Source organism: Nuphar pumila, chromosome 1 (genome assembly GCF_984573655.1).
Source record: "Nuphar pumila chromosome 1, dmNupPumi1.hap1.1, whole genome shotgun sequence".
Lineage (NCBI taxonomy): Eukaryota > Viridiplantae > Streptophyta > Magnoliopsida > Nymphaeales > Nymphaeaceae > Nuphar > Nuphar pumila.
The window spans coordinates 13013568-13032242 of record NC_143249.1 but is presented as its reverse complement, the minus strand read 5'-3'; the positions used below and the strand labels follow the sequence as shown (position 1 = coordinate 13032242).

At 34.3% G+C, this 18675-nt stretch overlaps 1 protein-coding gene across 1 annotated transcript in view; it reads right to left on the bottom strand.

Moving 5' to 3' along the window:
* LOC149848007 (RabGAP/TBC domain-containing protein) overlaps nucleotides 1-18675 on the bottom strand; it is a 94938-nt gene that overhangs the window by 44471 nt on the left and 31792 nt on the right. The window contains exons 2-7 of the mRNA XM_090013621.1: nucleotides 15607-15768; nucleotides 15367-15445; nucleotides 15156-15263; nucleotides 11615-11699; nucleotides 8421-8475; nucleotides 7835-8242 (exon numbers count right to left, since the gene is read on the bottom strand). Of these exons, the coding sequence (XP_089869747.1) occupies nucleotides 7835-8242; nucleotides 8421-8475; nucleotides 11615-11699; nucleotides 15156-15263; nucleotides 15367-15445; nucleotides 15607-15768 (897 nt within the window). The remainder of the gene's footprint in view (nucleotides 1-7834; nucleotides 8243-8420; nucleotides 8476-11614; nucleotides 11700-15155; nucleotides 15264-15366; nucleotides 15446-15606; nucleotides 15769-18675) is intronic.

Here is an 18675-nt window from a genome sequence, read left to right as displayed (position 1 = left end):
ATAAAAGATTCGGACATCCAAATATATCCAAAATTTCATATTTTTCAAGCTTGGAAAAAATTTGTAATATTGAAAATTTTACTTGTAAAGATTGTATTCTTCGCAAAATGAAGAAATCGTCATTAAATGAAAGAACTTTGGTTTCCACTAGACCACTTGAATTATTTCATTCAGATGCATAATATGTAATATTTGTAAATGATTTTTCTAGGTATACTTGGATTTACTTCCTTAGCAATGTTGTGAAAAGCGTTGAGGTGTAGCAAAGCACTCCACCAAAAATTGAAGTGAGGCGTAAACCTCGAGGCCTAAAGCGTAAGCCTCATATTTAAAAATAAAAAATAAAAATATCTAAAATACAAATAAATAGAAGAAATGCTTTATTGACGAAGCAACAACCAATAAGAAATAAAAAATCTCAAATAAATACCAAAAATATGAGATTAACATGTAAAAGTATGAATATATGAATAAAAAAGGATTTGTTCATATTGTGATTAGATCCTTTTTTATATCTTACATTTAGTTTCAAGACTTCTTTTCAAGTTCAAAGTGTTTTTTCTTTCCATGGAAAATATTGAAACCCCATTAAACAAATACTACCCTCCTATGTGAGAGTAGGAAAACGAGAATAGAAAGGTAGCAATACAACAATAAAAATAACATAACTGAAAAAGGATCTTACTGATGTCAAATTATTTAAAATAAACATATGTTTGATACTAAAGATCAGCAATAATTGAAAGAAAAATTGAAAAACTAAAGATCAAATTTCTAACTCTCTATAGCCATTTAATATTTAAAACACACATAATCCCAAAAAATAGCCCAAGAGAGATAGAGAGAGTGACAGAGAGATCAAATATATATAGAGAGAGAGAGAGAGACGAGAGTACCTGGCAAAACACTTTCGTCTTCTTCTTCTTGGAAAGAGGGAGAGCAAGAAACAAGAGAGGGAGGTTGAGAGACAAGAAAGGCAGAGAGAGGGAGAGGAAGAGGTAGAGAGAGAGGGGGGAGAGGGAGGTTGAGCGATGAGAGAGGGAGATTAGGTCTCCCTCGACCTACATCCCTTAACTTGGGTCAAATGGGCATGCCTCATGTTAAGGTGTGCCTCCCCCTAAGGCGTACGCCTCATAGCGCATGAGGCGCACGTCTTAGGGCATTTGCGCTATTTTACAGCGTCGCAAGGTATAAGGGGCCTCGCCTTGAGACGCGTTTTTAACAACTTTGTTCCTTAGACATAAGTCTGAAGTCTTTACATTTTCAAATTTTTCATAACTTGGTTAAAATAGGTTTAGTAACATTTTCATCTTTCACACCGATTCAAGGGGAGAATGTTTGTCTAAAGAATTTAAAGTATTAAATTTACATGGCATCACACATCAAAAATCTTGTACATACACACCAAAAAAATTAGTTTGGCTGAGAGAAAACATAGACATAATATTGAAACTATGAAAACTTTACCCATTTCAAGTCATGTACCTAAAGTCTTTTGAAACGAAGTCGCTTTAACCATTGTGTATCTTATAAACAAAATGTCATCTTTATCAATACAAAATATTTTTCCTATCGACAAACTTTTTAAACTTACCCCTAATTACTTTATATTAAGAGTTTTTTTATGCAAATGTTTTGTTTTGACCCAAAAAATGATAAGTTTTCTCCCAAAGCTATTCCTTGTACTTTCTTTGGATATGCAGACAACCAAAAAGGATATAGATGTTACAATCCTAAGAATGAAAAAATATATGTTTCAAGAAATGTGTCTTTTTTGAAAAATAAAAACTTCTTTGACTATAAAAAATCTAAGTAATTGAGTATTCCTTCTTATTTGATTTTCTTTCAAAGCATGATATTGATAATTGTGAGTTTGGTCGTGATAATGTTGATGAATTTTGTGAGAAATGAAATATCTTGTGAAGGGCAATCTGATATTGATAAAACTTACAATACACTAAACGTAGGGATCAAAAATCTCCATGTGCACTTGAAAGTATTCAAAGATTGGAAGCGAAGATGATGTGCAATCTAGGCGATCATCTAGAATTTCAAAACCCCCAGAAAAGTTTGTGTTATGAGTCTTTTTCATCCAAGTACAAGGCCTGGCTTGCTCTAATCCACTCCTATGTAGCCAAAAGCGCTAGGTGGTACCTAGTCGGTAGACCCCTAAAAAGACTAGTCGAGGACTAGGCGGGACTAGTTAGACTAGTTGATACCCCAATTAAAATATAAAAAAATATGAAAAATATACATAAAAATATGTTTAATTCTTTTATTAGTAAGATGTTTATATTACACAAGTACAAAAATACACATGCTTTCACAAAATATTTAATATACATATATATAATCATACATGGATATGAATGCTTTGAACCTCACCGAGGACATGGCATTGGATAGAAATGAATGGAGGAGAAGGATTCATGTGGAAGACCCAAAATGATTTTCTTTGTTGGTTCATATCGCCGACCCCAATTGTTTTGGGATGAAGGCGTAGTTGTTGTTGTTGTTGTATATATAATTATACACACACAAATATATATATATATATTCAATTATTCATAGCATATTCAGTGTAATCAACAAAATATGCTTTCAACCTTTCTCAGAAGCACAATAACACATACATATATAAAATAACATATTACATAATTCATAATACTAAACATGCTTTGAAGAACTTATAGAAAAATTCATAAGAAAAAAGTAACACACACATATATAAAGAAACATAATCAATTAAAATTAATTGTGCATGCTTTCAATGTTTCACAGAAAAAATCCCAAACGCAAAGTAGCACACACACACAAATATATATATATATATATATATATATATATATATATATATATATATATATATATATATATATATATATATATATATATATTCAATTATTCATAGCATATTCAGTGTAATCAACAAAATATGCTTTCAACCTTTCTCAGAAGCACAATAACACATACATATATAAAATAACATATTACATAATTCATAATACTAAACATGCTTTGAAGAACTTATAGAAAAATTCATAAGAAAAAAGTAACACACATATATAAAGAAACATAATCAATTAAAATTAATTGTGCATGCTTTCAATGTTTCACAGAAAAAATCCCAAACGCAAAGTAGCACACACACACACACACACACACACACACACACACACACACACACACACACACACACACACACATATATATATATATATATATATATATATATATATATATATATATATATATATATATATATATATATATATATATATAATAACTAATAATAACTAAGCATGTTTTCATGATTTCACATAGCAAATCAAACAAACACACGGACATATACGTAATTGTATATATACAAAAAAATAACAATATAAATAAGAATAATAAATGACTAAATTGCCTTCGTGCCTAGGCGGAGGCAGCTTAGTTGATGTCTAGGCGCCTTAGTTGGTGCTAGTCAGCAAAATTGGTACCTTTTAAGGTACCCACCTAGGAATTGTAAAGCCTAGGCGTTTTACTTGTGCCTAGACCGACTAAGCGGACTAGTCGATGCCTAGTGAGGGCTTTTGACTACATAGTGTAGAACCCATGAGAGTAGAATTAGAGACTTTAAAAAAAGCCAAAACTTAAAAACTTTCAGTCCTCAAGAAAAAAACCTATAGGATGTAGGTGGGTGTATAAAGTAAAAACAAGAGTGATGGAACTCTTGAAAGGTATAAAGCTAGGTTAGTAGCCAAAAGATATTCCCAAAAATATGGGATAGATTATGAAGAAACTTTTGCCCTTGTTGCTAGGATGACCAATGTTAGGACGCTTATAGCATTCATGTCCATCAGAAACTGGCTCATATATCAAATAGATGTTAAGAATGTCTTTTTTAATGAGGATTTGATTGAGAAAGTGCACATGGAGGGTATCCCCGAAGGGAAGACCCTCCTCTTGAATAAAGCATAGATTTAGTAAGGTTATGCTTGATATTGGTTTTAGATCTTGCTTGACTGACACAACTTTGTTTGTTAAGAAATCTTAGCCTCAGGCTGGCGCCTTAAGGTGCAGAGGGCCTCGCCTTAAGGCGAGGCGCGCCTTTTGCGCCTCACGCCTCAAGATGGTGCCTTGAGGCGTAGAGGGCCTCGCCTCAAGGCGCGTTTTTATAACACTGGCAGGTATTATCATTATACTCCTATACGTGGATGATATGAACATCATTGAGGAGACAAATAGGGAATCGAAAATATCAAAAAACTTCTTAAAAATAATTTTGAAATGACTTATTTGGGTTTTTAAGGTACTTTCTAGGAATTAAAGTTGCTTATTCTCTTAGAGGGTACTTGTTATCTCAGTCTAAGTTTGTCTTTGATATTGTTTTCTTGTCTGGGATTACGAATGATAAGAGAGTAGATACTCCTGAGGTTACTAATGTCAAGATGAGAATTGATGATGGAGAGCCTCTTAAAGACCCAATGCCTTATCGACGATTGATCGGTACACCCTCTTACCTATCAATTACTAGACCAGTTATGTCACTGGGGTGCGGGTGCGGAGGGTACGACACGGTAATTTTAAAAAATGTGGGTACAGAGACATGGCTATATATATATAGGACCAAGTTTGAACTTGTCCAAACTCCAAAACCTTTTTCTCAGCTTCATTGACCAGGTTTGGATCCAAACCTGGCCAACAAAGCCGTGTTATAAAACGGGAAGCCCTTCCCTTTTTTGTGTTTTCTCTCTCCGCTCGCTCTCCCCCTCTCTTGCCCTTTCCTCTCTCTCAAAAATTACAGCAATAATAAGAAGAAGAGGAGGTGGTGGTACGCTCTCTCTGTGGTGGACTCCATCGTCGATCCTCATTGCTACCAGTTGGTCCTATAAATCCCCAATGATTAGTGAGTCTCTCTCTCTCTCTCTCTCTCTCTCTCTATATATATATATATATATATATATATATATATATATATATATATATATATATATATATATACATATATAGAGAGAGAGAGAGGGGTTTTGGTAGATGAGAGAGGGGAGAGTTTATCGGGTGGAAATTTTGAAAACAAAATGGATTGAGACCAGACCCGACCCGCAGCGTACCAATATTGTGTCTGATACTAGCGCCCTTGTCAACGCAGGTACGCCAGCCAATCTGTCGTGTTGCGGTAACGTAGTAGACCAAACATAGCACGTGTTCATACAGCTAGTCTTATGAAATATTAAATACATCAAAAATTTTATTTCTAGAGGTCTTTTTTGTCTTCTTCATCTACATTAGATTTAATTGTTTATACTAATGATGACTAGGGAGGTAATCCCAACAATAGGCACTCAACAATGGATTTTTGTGTTTTTTTATGTGAATTCTTGATCTCGTAGGTGTAAGAAGCATCAAAAGGTCTCATTTTCATCTACAGAAGTCGAATACTGGATCTTGAGGTGGTCTGCCTAAGAAAATTATTGGATGACATGAGAATTCAAGATGTGTTGTGACAACAAGTGTTTTTTACATCACCAACAACCATATGTTTCACAAGAACAAAGCACATTGAGATGGATTGTCACTATGTACGAGAGGAGTGTCTTCAAGGCAACATTGATCTTTCATATGTCACATCAGAGTAACAATTGGTGGATTTCTTCACTAAACCTCTCTCAGCTCCTAGATTTTACTTCCTTAGCAAACTTTCGGTCATTATACTGTAATGAGGGGGTGTTAAAATGCATATATATATATATATATACTTAAGTATGCATATATATATACACATGTATATATATTATTTATTTTTTCTTTATTTTTTTATTTTTTATTGTAGTCAACACAAGTTTGACTAGCTGTTAGACTAGTCCAATGGCTAGTTAATCTAGTTGTTAGACTAGTCTAACGGCTAGATCAGCCTTCCTCTTGATGTATACATAGGAGATTTCCCCCTCATTGTTAGTATGCATCTTGCGTGCATTTAAGGTGTTAATAAAATAATATTTTCCACATTGTGAGCTCTCTTGGTGTGTGCCCTTAGTGGCCTTCTGTGAGTGTGTCCATAGTGGCTCTTTTGTGCTTGTGCAATTGGATTTTTTGGTGGACATTTGTGCTTGTTTGGTGATCCACCATTTACAAAAATACCCTTCAAAGAATAAACATATGTACAGTCAAGAGAAGGTATTACATAATCTCGTAAAATGGGCATTACATTCCTTAACACAAAACAATTCCTTTCCCAAGATTAAAGGATGGAAATCTATTAGCTATTTTGAGTTCATGTTATGATTAAGAGTACTATAAAAAGTGACTACAGATTTCATCGGTCACATAGCTAGTGGCACCTGAGTCAACCACCTAAGCACTGGAAGCAAGCCGAGCACGAGCTATCCATAACCTCATTAGCTAGTGGCATGATAAGATGTAAAGGTAGAGATCAATGCAGTATACTTAGTCTAATCTACATCCTCATTTCAAGCTCTTTAATCCGCTTCATCATATGCTATCCATAACCTCTCACTACACCTTTGAGAGGGTATCTCGCTCAAGAGGGTGGATCTCTCAACACTTGACTCTTGAGAAGAAACCAAGCACCTTTTATCTTGTTCTTTTTGTGGGAGAGCATATACAATTCTTAAAGGGAGCAATTTCATACAACCCATAATATTTTGTATTTGATGTGTTCATACTCATTATCAAGGTCTAGATTGAATATTTACCTTTCTTGCAACCCTTCACGCTTTTCTCTTACACAAAGTGAGCACTTTTTTTTTTATGAATACACAATGTGAGCACTTTACTTTATTATGTATATTTGTATTTGATGTGTTCATACTTCATACTCATTATCAAGGTCTAGATTGAATATTTACCTTTCTTGCAACCCTTCACACTTTTCTCTTACACAATGTGAGCACTTTACTTTATCATGTATAAGCTTAGCTCTTCACAAACGTTTGAAGCTCATTGTACTTTAAAAAATTCCAGGCAAGAGGCATAAACAATGCAAGATGAGGGCTAACTCATGATGTATCATCGAGAACTGCTTAAATATAATATATGGAGTCAACCTTCATTATGAGTTTACAAGGCAAAGAATCAGTCAACCCCAAATATTTCAAATAAAGACTAAGAAGACTAATCTATACATATTTAGAAAATAATACATAACAAGAGATATAAAAGTAGAACAGCCTAAATTTGTTCCAAGTAATTACAAGAAAAAGTACTAATCAATGATGCATAATATGAGCTGTTTTAGACCAATGACTCTTCGGAGCATTCATTCATTACAATGCTTTAATGGCCCATAAAAGGTGGCTTTCTTTCTATTTACCACTCTATTTTGCTGTAGAGTGCATAGAAATAAATGAGAGGTCAACACCAAGCCTCTCAAGGTATTTATGTAGATATTGTGATATATGCTTTGCATTTTCAAAAAATGTAAGACCACCTTAGAAGCATTGTATTAGCTGCAACTATAGGATGAAAGTGAAACATAGAGAATAAATGCTGATTTCATCTTTGGGTTTCATTAATCCAAATAATTATCATTCTTGAGAAATTAGGAATCAACAAAGGTACATTTTGGCATGAGGATACCTTATTATATATGAGTACTATACATGCTAATATTTTTAACATGATGCCACCTAAAAATTTCCCAGACAATAAAATCATACACAAATGAAAAGGGCATCAGACCATAGATAAGTAACATGCCCAATTCAAGTAAAAGAATACCTGATAAGCAAACAAACAACAATCTCTAATGGAATGCTCTCATCATCTAAGATTGATCTTCATTGAGATAAAAGGATGAAATATGTGATTAAGATATATCAATGCTTACTTCTGAAGGATTTGAATCCATAGCAAGACCATCATCAACCTTTTGTGTGTCTTTTGGCTCAAAAGAAGTGCCAACAGGAGTAGGCTGGTCCTGTTGTGCTCTCTCATAGGCACCAATACCATCAAGAAATTGACTTTCACGAAATAAATGAGAGGTTGTGTCACGTGCAAATTTTGTAACAAGAGAAAATTTCTCTAACACTTGAATTGAAAGATCACGAGCAGGATCACGACTTCTATGCCACAGCTTTTCAGTGTTTTCAGAAGCAAAAACATTTCCCTCATTGCTACCTACATTAATGTTCTCCCTTGAGCTTTCGATTGATGGTACTGAATTCACAGAATTAAGTGCAGATGCTCCATTTGTAACTCTAACCATCCTGGGCAGTTCCAAAGAAGAGAGGCTTCGCTGCATTATACATTTTTCAAAACTCAGAAACAATATGCAAAGCATCTCACTGAGACTTCAGTTTTACTTTCTACCACCAAAGTCCACTTAATAGCAAAGCAAACCGACAGTACAACAAAAAAAAGCCTGCAATATCATTCAAATTTCAAAAAATTCAGAACCAGTAAAAGTTTCATACTTGAAGAGGGTCTTGAAAATCATTCACAAGGAAAACATTTGCATCATCAGCAGACCTGAAACAACCAGTTTAGTAATCAATAAAACTCTGCATAAGGGCAACATAAAACCATCATAATTTTAAAAACAATCTTTTGACAAATGGTCAGGACAGGAGATGGCAACCAAATTGTAACCCCCATATATATTATTAGACTATATGACCAACTAAATTATAGGGCCACAAGTACATCAGATTACTGCTATTCCATTTTCCGCCTTTTTTTTACTATATATGCCCTTAATTTTCTTATGAAGCAGGTTCATAACAAGAGAGAGAGAGAGAGAAACAACTTTCAATTCAACCTTACAGGTGGTGAGCCTCCATTAGTGTTCCACTAAGCATAACCTCATGAAAAGAGGGTTCCATTAGTCCTCAATCTAACCATTCAGACCTGAATCTCACAATGTTAGATCGAACGACCTACCTAGACCTATGCCCAAAATATATCAATTCCAAAACTCAATCTAAAGCCCCCATTATGTTATGGATCCTATATTTATCCCAAAGCCACCTAATAACTTTTAGTTCACAACACTTCTACCCATCTTGAAACACACCTTGCCCTCAAAATGTGGTTATTCAAACATGGTAGGCACTCAAGTTTCTTTGGGGAATTACATCATCTAACTTGTGTCTCTGGTCAGATTAACTACGTCCTCTATACATAACACTACAAGCAAGCAGCTTTCATGGTGACTGCTTGACGTTCTAGGAGAACCTTCACTGTAGCAAGCACTTTTTTATTTTGCCTTTGCATTACTCCAATGCTACCACCTATGGTTGAGTGTAAGGGTTCTGCGAACACCTACATCTTGTGCATGCAATTCTAGTGTCAATGACCACATTTTTTCGTGAAAAACAGCCGTTAAAAATGTACATATTGTGATAAAAATGTGGTATGTATATTTTAATGAAAGCATCACAATATTTTGAAAATCTCACAATTTTTTGGAGTTTAAAATGGTGAACTAAAATTATCATTAATTTGTGATATTTGTCAATGTGATCTTTGTATGCCCCAAGAACATGTTCATGGTCCGAATTCCGAAGCATCCTTTCTGACAAGCCCTCATTGAAAGGGCAATTCAGCTGCACATTGCATATGCTGCAAAAACAAGCTAGAATGGGAAACAGCTGAATCATCAGAAATTCCCAGCAAAACCTCATTTTTTCTCAGATCACTATTTGCAAAAGCAGAACCATCTGTTGAGCTCTTGCTGCCTCCATCGGTCCTTGCCAATTCTTCATCCAAGGTGGCATTATGCTAAGCCGTTTTTCAATCTTTCACAACTTGGCATCGAGTTCTTGTCATTCAAAATCTCTGATCACCATGGCCGCGTCGAAGGTTTAGCACTGAATACCAATTCTTGTGAACTAGATTCACAACAAGGCAGAGAGAGTATCCTAGTTCAAGGAAGAAACTGCCTCCAATTCACCCTCAGATGGGTGAGCTTTCATTATCATTCCACTAAGCATAATCCCATACAAGAGAGAGACCAGTGACCACCTATGTCACAGGGATTCGGCTAGCAGGGTGCCGCAGCCGCGTCGACGCGACTCGACGCGGGTGCGGGTGCGGCACCGGGTGCGGTCAACCCGATCCTGGGTGCGTTGACCGCACCCAGGATCATTTAGGTCCTTTTTTTTATTTTATTTTTTTAATTTTGCCCTATGAAATTGGCTGCGAATTTAAAAAAAAAAAATTGCTGACAGCAGCTGTCTGTCAAGGCTAACAGCTGCTGTCTGTCAGGGCTGACAGTTGCTGTATGTCAGGGCTGACAGCTGCTGTCTGTCAGGGCTGACAGCTGCTGTCTGTCAGGGCTGCGAATTTTGTTTTTAAAAAAAATCTGCTGACAGCAGCTGTCTGTCAGCTGCTGACAGCAGCTGTCAGCAGAAAAAACCTGGGGGGAAACAGCGATTTTTTTTAAAAAAAAAAGTCTGCTGACAGCAGCTGGCTGTCTGTCAGCTGCTGACAACAGCTGGCTGTCTGTCAGCTGCTGACAACAGCTGTCTGTCAGCAGAAAAACCTGGGGGGAAACAGCGACCCCCTTTATATATATATATATATATATATATATATATATATATATTACATTTTTGCCCCTGCCGCACCCCCGCACCCGGGTTTTTTGGAAGTGCCGAATCCCCGCACCCGCGCCCGCACCCGCACCCATGTGACATAGGTGACCACTTATTAAGACCTCATTTTAATTTCTAATCCTATGGTCTCGGTTCACACAATATCAGATCCGAGGACCTACCTAAACCCATCTAAATACATGAATCCCATAACCCAAATCTAAAGCCCCAATTACTTTATGAATCCTATTATTATGCCAGACCAGAGTTACGAGAAGCTTCTTAGATAGGTGGGAAGCTCGCTTCCCGAAAACTCGCTTCGGAAGCATGATACTCCTCACTTCTGAAACTTAATGAGAACCTTGATTGCCCCACGCTTCTCCTATGCTTTCCACATGTTTCATCTATTCTTCTTATATGTTCTCTTAATTTTTTATGTGTTTTTCTCTCTCTTCTCACTAACTTCCATGTGCTTTCTCTAAATTGGTAATCATCATTTTTAGGTTTTGTTAAAAATTTAATTCTTACACTAAAAAATCATGAAATTTAATATTAGTCACTTTTATTTTAGTTTTTATTTGTGTTTCATTTTGATTCTCATTCAATTCTTACATTTCTTTTATTATTCCTTGCTTCCCACTTCCTATACATTTTAAAATGCATCACTTATGCTTCCTGTATCACTTCCCACTTCCGCTTCCTAGTCTGGCAACCTTGTGCCGGACACACCACATAGCTTTAGTTCGTAACAGATTCCTACACAGTGAACTGAACTAATTCAAGAATCAGCAGCCTTGGTGAAAAATATGGCAATGGCAGCACAAAACCTTCAATAGGATAGCCTTAAAAATATTCTTTATCTAGTTTAAATAAAAGGAAGTAACAGGTAGAAAACTGTCACCAAAATGTCATGCAAGAGAAACCCACAAGACATCATATTATGAAAGTAATACCATTGGAACTACAATGTGCAGTGACATGTACACATTTGGCGTTAGTTGATCAAACAATTTAAACGTTAGCAAGCAGGAAAGCCTAGACATAAGAAAATACCACAGCAAATGAGAACAAACCTAGCAAGAGAGACATGCTGCTTTAAAGCCCCAAGAAATTCACGCACACCTCCATTATAGAAGTATAGAGGAGGATACGCAAGGCCTGAGAATAGGAAATTTCCATAAAAACATATCAATAATCAACAATCCACAAGGTTCAACAATTTCTACTAACAGGGCCTTTCAATAACTTAAACATTAGTATGATTTTTCACAAAGATGAGGGTGGAGATCATATTGTATCACTTTTTTAATCAGTTAATTTGGTATGAATGATGCAAAAATATCAAGAAAAATAAGAAACTTCCCCTTCAAACAATTGTATAGCAAGTACGATGCTCATGTTATCTAATGTCAACCAATCCCCTCATGTTAAAAGATGAAATATTAGCTTAAAAGACTAATTTACAACAAATAAATAGATGAAAGTTGATTTTGTGAAAGAACTTTAAAAGAGATGATGAAATGTGACAAAGAAGCGGATACTGACAACTCAATGAAAGAACTGCAAAAGGTATGACAAAGATATGCTTGAGAAGTTCCAGATGTATATTGGTGACAGAAGCTTGCAAGCAGGATCCGTCATTTTCATAATGCTTTCATTATGACTGGAAAAGAGATACTTCATTGCAGATTAGAAAGTATAGCGAGAATAAATGTGACAGCTTCTGTGGTTTATGGCTTATCCAATTTATGAAATATTCTACGTTTTACATTTAATAGATTTTATGCTATTAAAATTTTGATATTGACTTCTTTTTCTACTTACACTGGCAGTGTTTAATACTGTTGTAGTGTTGTTATTCGCTTTAGTTTTTCTCCTTATGCACGATTTTCTTAACATTTGTTACTGACCTAGCATATATTCCATTGTTCTAAATTAATTAACATCTTTTTTATTGTATCAAAGAGCTCATAGTTGTTACAGATCCATTAATGACTCACAGCTTTTGCTATTATTAGTTTTCTTGCTCATTCATGTCTTTGCTTTATATGGATCTACTTTTTTAACTGTTATAGTTTTTTAATTTCTTACAAATTTGTTTATTTTAAAGGAAGAAATTTTTTAAAGGTGAGGCTTGTAATATACTGCCCCAATTATAGTAGTTCTTCTAAAAGTTAAACTGTCATCCTTAGTTGTCCAAGCATTGTAAAGGATGTACTTAAAGGGAAATGTTTTTTAACAACCCAATTATGAAAATTATGTCCTAGACTTTTGAAACAAAGTAGGAATATGTGAAGATAAAAATCTTAAAAATTTAAAACCAACAAAATGCTTAAATTTTAAAATGTGAAATCTCCGCATGATTCATAAAACCTTGAAATTTATATTGAAAGCTTGGAGTTGACTTTTTATGCCTCAAGAATTTGAATTTTTAACTAATTTTAATGGTAATGGGTTCAAAGAGGAAGCATTTACTTAGTTACGTTCAATATCATAACTAAAGGGAAATATCTTAAGTAAATAGAAAACAAAAATAAATGGCATTACATGTAAATAATCTGTCAAGCTAGGAGCAAAATTGTAAATATGCAATAATGATATAATATAACCTAACTGACCTAGCCCACCCCTTAGCTAATTTACCTCCTCTATAAGTACCCCTAAGGGTTAGAAGAAAGAAGGAGAAAAGGATAGAGGGGGCAGAGAGCAGGGGTGCCAAGGACTGTGAAGTTTTACGATCATCAATTAAATAACTAATTATAGTTTTGATAATTAAAAGATTAAGTTTGCATAAATTAATTTCTTTTAAGCAATATGTTGTAGTTTTCTACAATCTATGGAACACGGACTCTTCTAACAGGGCAACACACCGCACCGATGCAGGAGAAAAGGATAGAGGGGGCAGAGAGCAGGGTTGCCAAGGCCTGTGAAGTTTTACGATCATCAATTAAATAACTAATTATAGTTTTGATAATTAAAAGATTAAGTTTGCATAAATTAATTTCTTTTAAGTAATATGTTGTAGTTTTCTACAATCTATGTATCACGGGCTCTTCTAACAGGGCAACACACCGCACCGATGCAGGTGTGACACATACACACATATATATACCCGCACCTAAGTTTTTCTAAATTGTCGTGTCGCACCTGCACCCGTAACATCCTCATCCGCACCTATGTGACATAGTCTACAATTAGATCTAGGCTTTTCTAAATTAGTAACATGAGAATGATAATTATAGTTCTCATAATTATGTCAAAAGTTAAATTCTTGTAAGTATTTGATGTCAGACAAGGTTTCACAAATTTAACTTCTGTTTTGAATGTTTAAAAGTTAACCTTCTCTTTAATTAGATAATTAGTAAGAAAATCTAGCAACCTAATAGTTCATTACAGCTTCAAATTTTGTTCAACCATTTTATCAAATTTCTGATTTTTCATGTCACAACGGTTTAACATCGTTCAAATTAAATCGATTTTCTACGTTATTTTAAAACAGTATTTAGATACAGCACTCATGCGTTGGTTCTTTTAATTGCATGAATGTCATTTTAGTTTTTCATTTTTCTTTGGGGGCATTAGAAATTGTGTTACAAAGAAACCATATCTAACAACGAAAATCAAACGAAAACTCATTTTCGAAGATTTGTAAATGTATGACCCTGAAGAAAATGTTTAAAATAAAAGTGGACCGCTGGCTAAATGGTATATTAACCATCCGACAACCTTATCGGGGATTATTGGAACACTCGCCTTGGGGACAGGACAACCTCCCAACTTCAGACCTGTCTCCTAGATTAGGCATGTGAGGTAATCTATCTATGGCAGGTGATGAGTCCTTTGCACTTCATGGTATGGTGATTTCCTGTTTCCAAAACAACTTCTTTCTCTCAGTGAATTCTTAATCCCTTTTCATCAAAAACATGTTCTCAAAATTGAGTGACTGCTTGCAAATTTTTTAATCATTTTCTTCTAGTAAAATGCAATATATGCCTTTCCTAGAACTTTACCAGTCAATCTGATGGGAGTCCCTACAACATGATACGATCTTTGCAATGTTGATGCCAAGTAATGCTCATTTCCTCCACAGCAAACTATGCTACACGATATATGTGCACCCAGCAAAATGAGATATTGTCTATTGCATTCCTATTAGCACTCAATGGTTCCATATAACATGTGAATACTAGGACTTTTTTCTTCTCAACAACTTTAGGGCCCTAGATTGTTTACATAGGATATATGTAGTAAAAGGAAGTGGTTTCGTGATTCATTCAGACAGACTTTGATATAATGAAACAAAACTGCATGCCCCTTTTCTTGCAAGCTAGAAATACGAATGATCTCTAAAACTTGAGGAAAATTGGTCATATAGTAGGGAATTCGACAAAAGTTGACTATATTTGTAAACAAAAGGGAACTCAAAATAAATTGGCTTGTTTTACAAATAAAAACTAGATGCTATGATATTCAAGGACAAATCAGTAACCTATTATGCACTAGGTTTCCTGCAAAACCCTCAATCCATATACCATCAAATAAAATGATTTGTCTCCAAAGTCTCCAGCATGCAATGAAACATAACAGCAAGAGAATGATTGGAAGAAAAATTACCAGACTTCAATACCACAATAATGTACTGCCAGCCAAATGTTGGAGTATGCCGACGAATAGATCTAACATCTGTTAATGGGAGTGCCCTGATAGTATAAAGGTTTCTATCTGTTGCCATTTATCAGTTGTGCAATCAATAAATCAATATACAAGTTTTATAGATATTATAGGGTAAAAAATGAAAAATGTGCTGAGACTTAAAAGCTATAACCTTTTTCTAGTAGCCTAGTGCTTGAACTATGCTTCATAGAAGGGAGACCACCAGTGATTGGCTTGTAAGGAATCCATGTCTGCAAAAAAATGCAGTCCACCTTTTGCCTTTAAGAAATGAATTCTCCAGCACTAAGTAAAACTAATGCCAAAAGATTCAGCTAATCTTTGTACAGAGATCCACTAAATTAATTAAGCATTTAGCTTGCACATGATTATGTTTCATAGTAAAAGTAACTACCATGAACAAAGAAGAACCTCGCTTGGTTAGAAGCAACCGCCCACTTATCCTTTCAAATGCATATTGTGTCGGGTGAATAGTAACATGATCCTTCAAATAAACAACCTCAGATCCATTTGGATCATTGGGAACATCATTCCTCTGTTGGTTGCTTGTTGACCCCTTCATGCAAGAGAAAACAATGGTAAATTGAGAGGATAAAGCTTATTTTGGTTAATAATAGCAAACTCACATGAAAAATGCTGTATCAAACATGATAAGAACATATTGACTTGTATCAATCATTTCCTCACACAGTTGCATAGCATTAGTAGAGAATTGGATGTTGAAACAAGACCATTTGGATAACAATCTCAACAGATCTCGGTTTAACAATTATATGATGTCAAAGGAGAGAAGAACTGGAGAAGAGGGGGAGGATGGGAAGCCTTTGTATCAGATCAAGTAGGAATATTCACAGACTTAAAACCCCATAGATAAATGAGAAGCAGAAGTAGCAGGTTCATTGTAGCACACATATGATATCAATTATTTTATCTACATAAACATGTACATGCACGCAACTTAAGGGAAGGCTGGAATACAGCTAATACTACACAAAAACTATATAAATACTGTTAAGATTAATGTATCCTTTTGTGTGTGTGTGTGTGTATATATATATATATATTATTTTCTGTACATATACATACTTATGTATATATTATGGTATATATGTATATGCCCACATGTATATGTATATATTATATATATTTATTATAATATATATAAATAAATATATATATATATATATTTGTTATATATATATGAGACTAAGTCAAACAAGTTGACTTGTCCCAACGGCTAGAATTCTAGCTGTTGGGAGGCTTCGCCCTTTGTCTATTGAGAGGACTCCCTCCCCTTCTCTCCTCTACTTCCTCTCTTTTTCCTCTATAAGTAAGGGTGTGTGTGTGTGTGTATGTGTAAGGGTTGAGAGAGTGATGGGTAGTATTAGAGTTGTGTATTATTTTCTTTAAGTGCATTGTAATGAGGCTTGAATGTAATTTTATTTTGTATTTCTTTTAATGCCCATTATGAATAAAATTATTTATTTACATTTTGATATATGTCTTTTAATTCTTAAGTTTGTTGTTCAAATGTATATTGTTTTGAATCTTGGAGATCATCATGGAGTGCATTGGAATCCACATCATTTCGTGACATGGTATCAAAGCGAGGCATCGGGATCTTGGAAATGATTTGTATTAATAAATGAAATGGATTCAAAGATTTCACATTCCGGCATGTATCTTTGGATTCTTGTTTTTTATATGTATGGTAAGTTTTAAAAAGGAGTTATGTTAAAAATAAATATTTTTGTGAAGTATGCAAAAATTATCGTGTTTTGAAATGTCTTAGATTATGAATATGTGTAGTGAAAAACTATATTTTGCATATGCTTTTACACACTCATTTCATTTGAACAAAAATATTTTTTTTATATTGTGCCTTATTGTGTACCCACTTGTGGGATCTGTAATTGTGTTCTTCTAGAACACCTCTTTTTGGTTCCCTTTGTAGGTATTGTAAGTGTGTTCCTTAGAGAACACCCTTGTAATTATCCACTCAAGTTGAATATGTGGCTTCTTAAAATATTATGTGTTTTGCAAAATACTAAAATTCAAATTTCTTAACATATGTATGGACTATCTTTGAAATTTTTTAATATATTATGATGTGATCAAGCATGATCTTTTATCGTGATCTATTTCTAATGAGGTCTTTTTTAATATGTTATTTCATATATATTTGAGCAATATTGCTATATTAAGTAAAGATTATTTTCAAATGACACGTGTTGGATTAGGATTTTCTTTTTGGTATATGCCTTAAAAAGACTTTATTGAAAGGCATAAGCATGACTTGTTGTCGTATAAAAAATATGTTTATTTTTTGTGATTTCTCTCTTGTGTATTGATATTCTACATCATGCTTATCGAAAAATATTATATTATGAGTAAAATCTTTTGTTTAGTGTGATCGATATATATAGCTCTTTGGGAATCTCCATTTGATTGTCTTTCAATTGCTTCATAGTAGACTTATGATTTAGCTCTAACTTCTTAGTCGTGTGTTCGTCTCTCTTTAATGAGATTTATTGATCTTTTGTATATGATGTACTTAGTGCACTTAATTCTTATTGGTAGATTTATGATCTTTTGAAGGATTTTCAAACTTCAGAATTTTTTCACCTCTACGAAGAGTGCTTATATTGGGCATGACTCATTATTTGCTTATTAAAGATTGTGAAAATTGTCATAGACATCTTGTATTGCACATAGTTGCATCCATTGACATATTGTTGTGCATATGATTACACTAATTTTTATGCTAAGGTCTTTACCTAACTTTATTGGATTTGATTTGAAACTTGTCTTTTCAAATCGGATATTTGATATGAACTCACATATTTGAAAATTGAATTATGTTATGTATTGTCTTTTTATGGCATTTGGATTATCCATCACAGAATTTTACATGATGCATCATTTTTCTTGGACTCATTATTTTGAATCAGAGATGTTTGTTGGGGTGAGTTGTGTGCACCTCGTTTTATGTCAGTTTAGATTGTCAACTTGTGGTTTGGCTATAACTGACGGTTGTTTGAACTATAGATTTGTGAGTGTGTTGTATTACTCATTTGTTGTTTGGCCATTGTTATTAATGGATGCTTATAACTCTGCTTATATGTGATGGCAATCTATTATTTGAAGCCATGGTGTTTCGAAAGATTATTAAAATTGATATTCTTTTTTGTGACATTAGTGTTTTTTCATTGCAAGCTTTCTTACCTCGAGTGTATTCTCTTTTTTATGCCTTTTATTTAAGTGTCATTTTATGTAGACAAGAGATTGTTTATCAGTATGGTGTGGTATGTGCACCTGTTGAAACTAATGTTGTTTATAAGAGATTTGGATTATCAGTGTGGTGAGTTACGTACACCCATTGAAACTGATGTTGTTTACAGTTTTACAATTATTTGTAAAGTGAGTTATGTGCACCTCTTTTGGATTGTAGCTGATTTATATT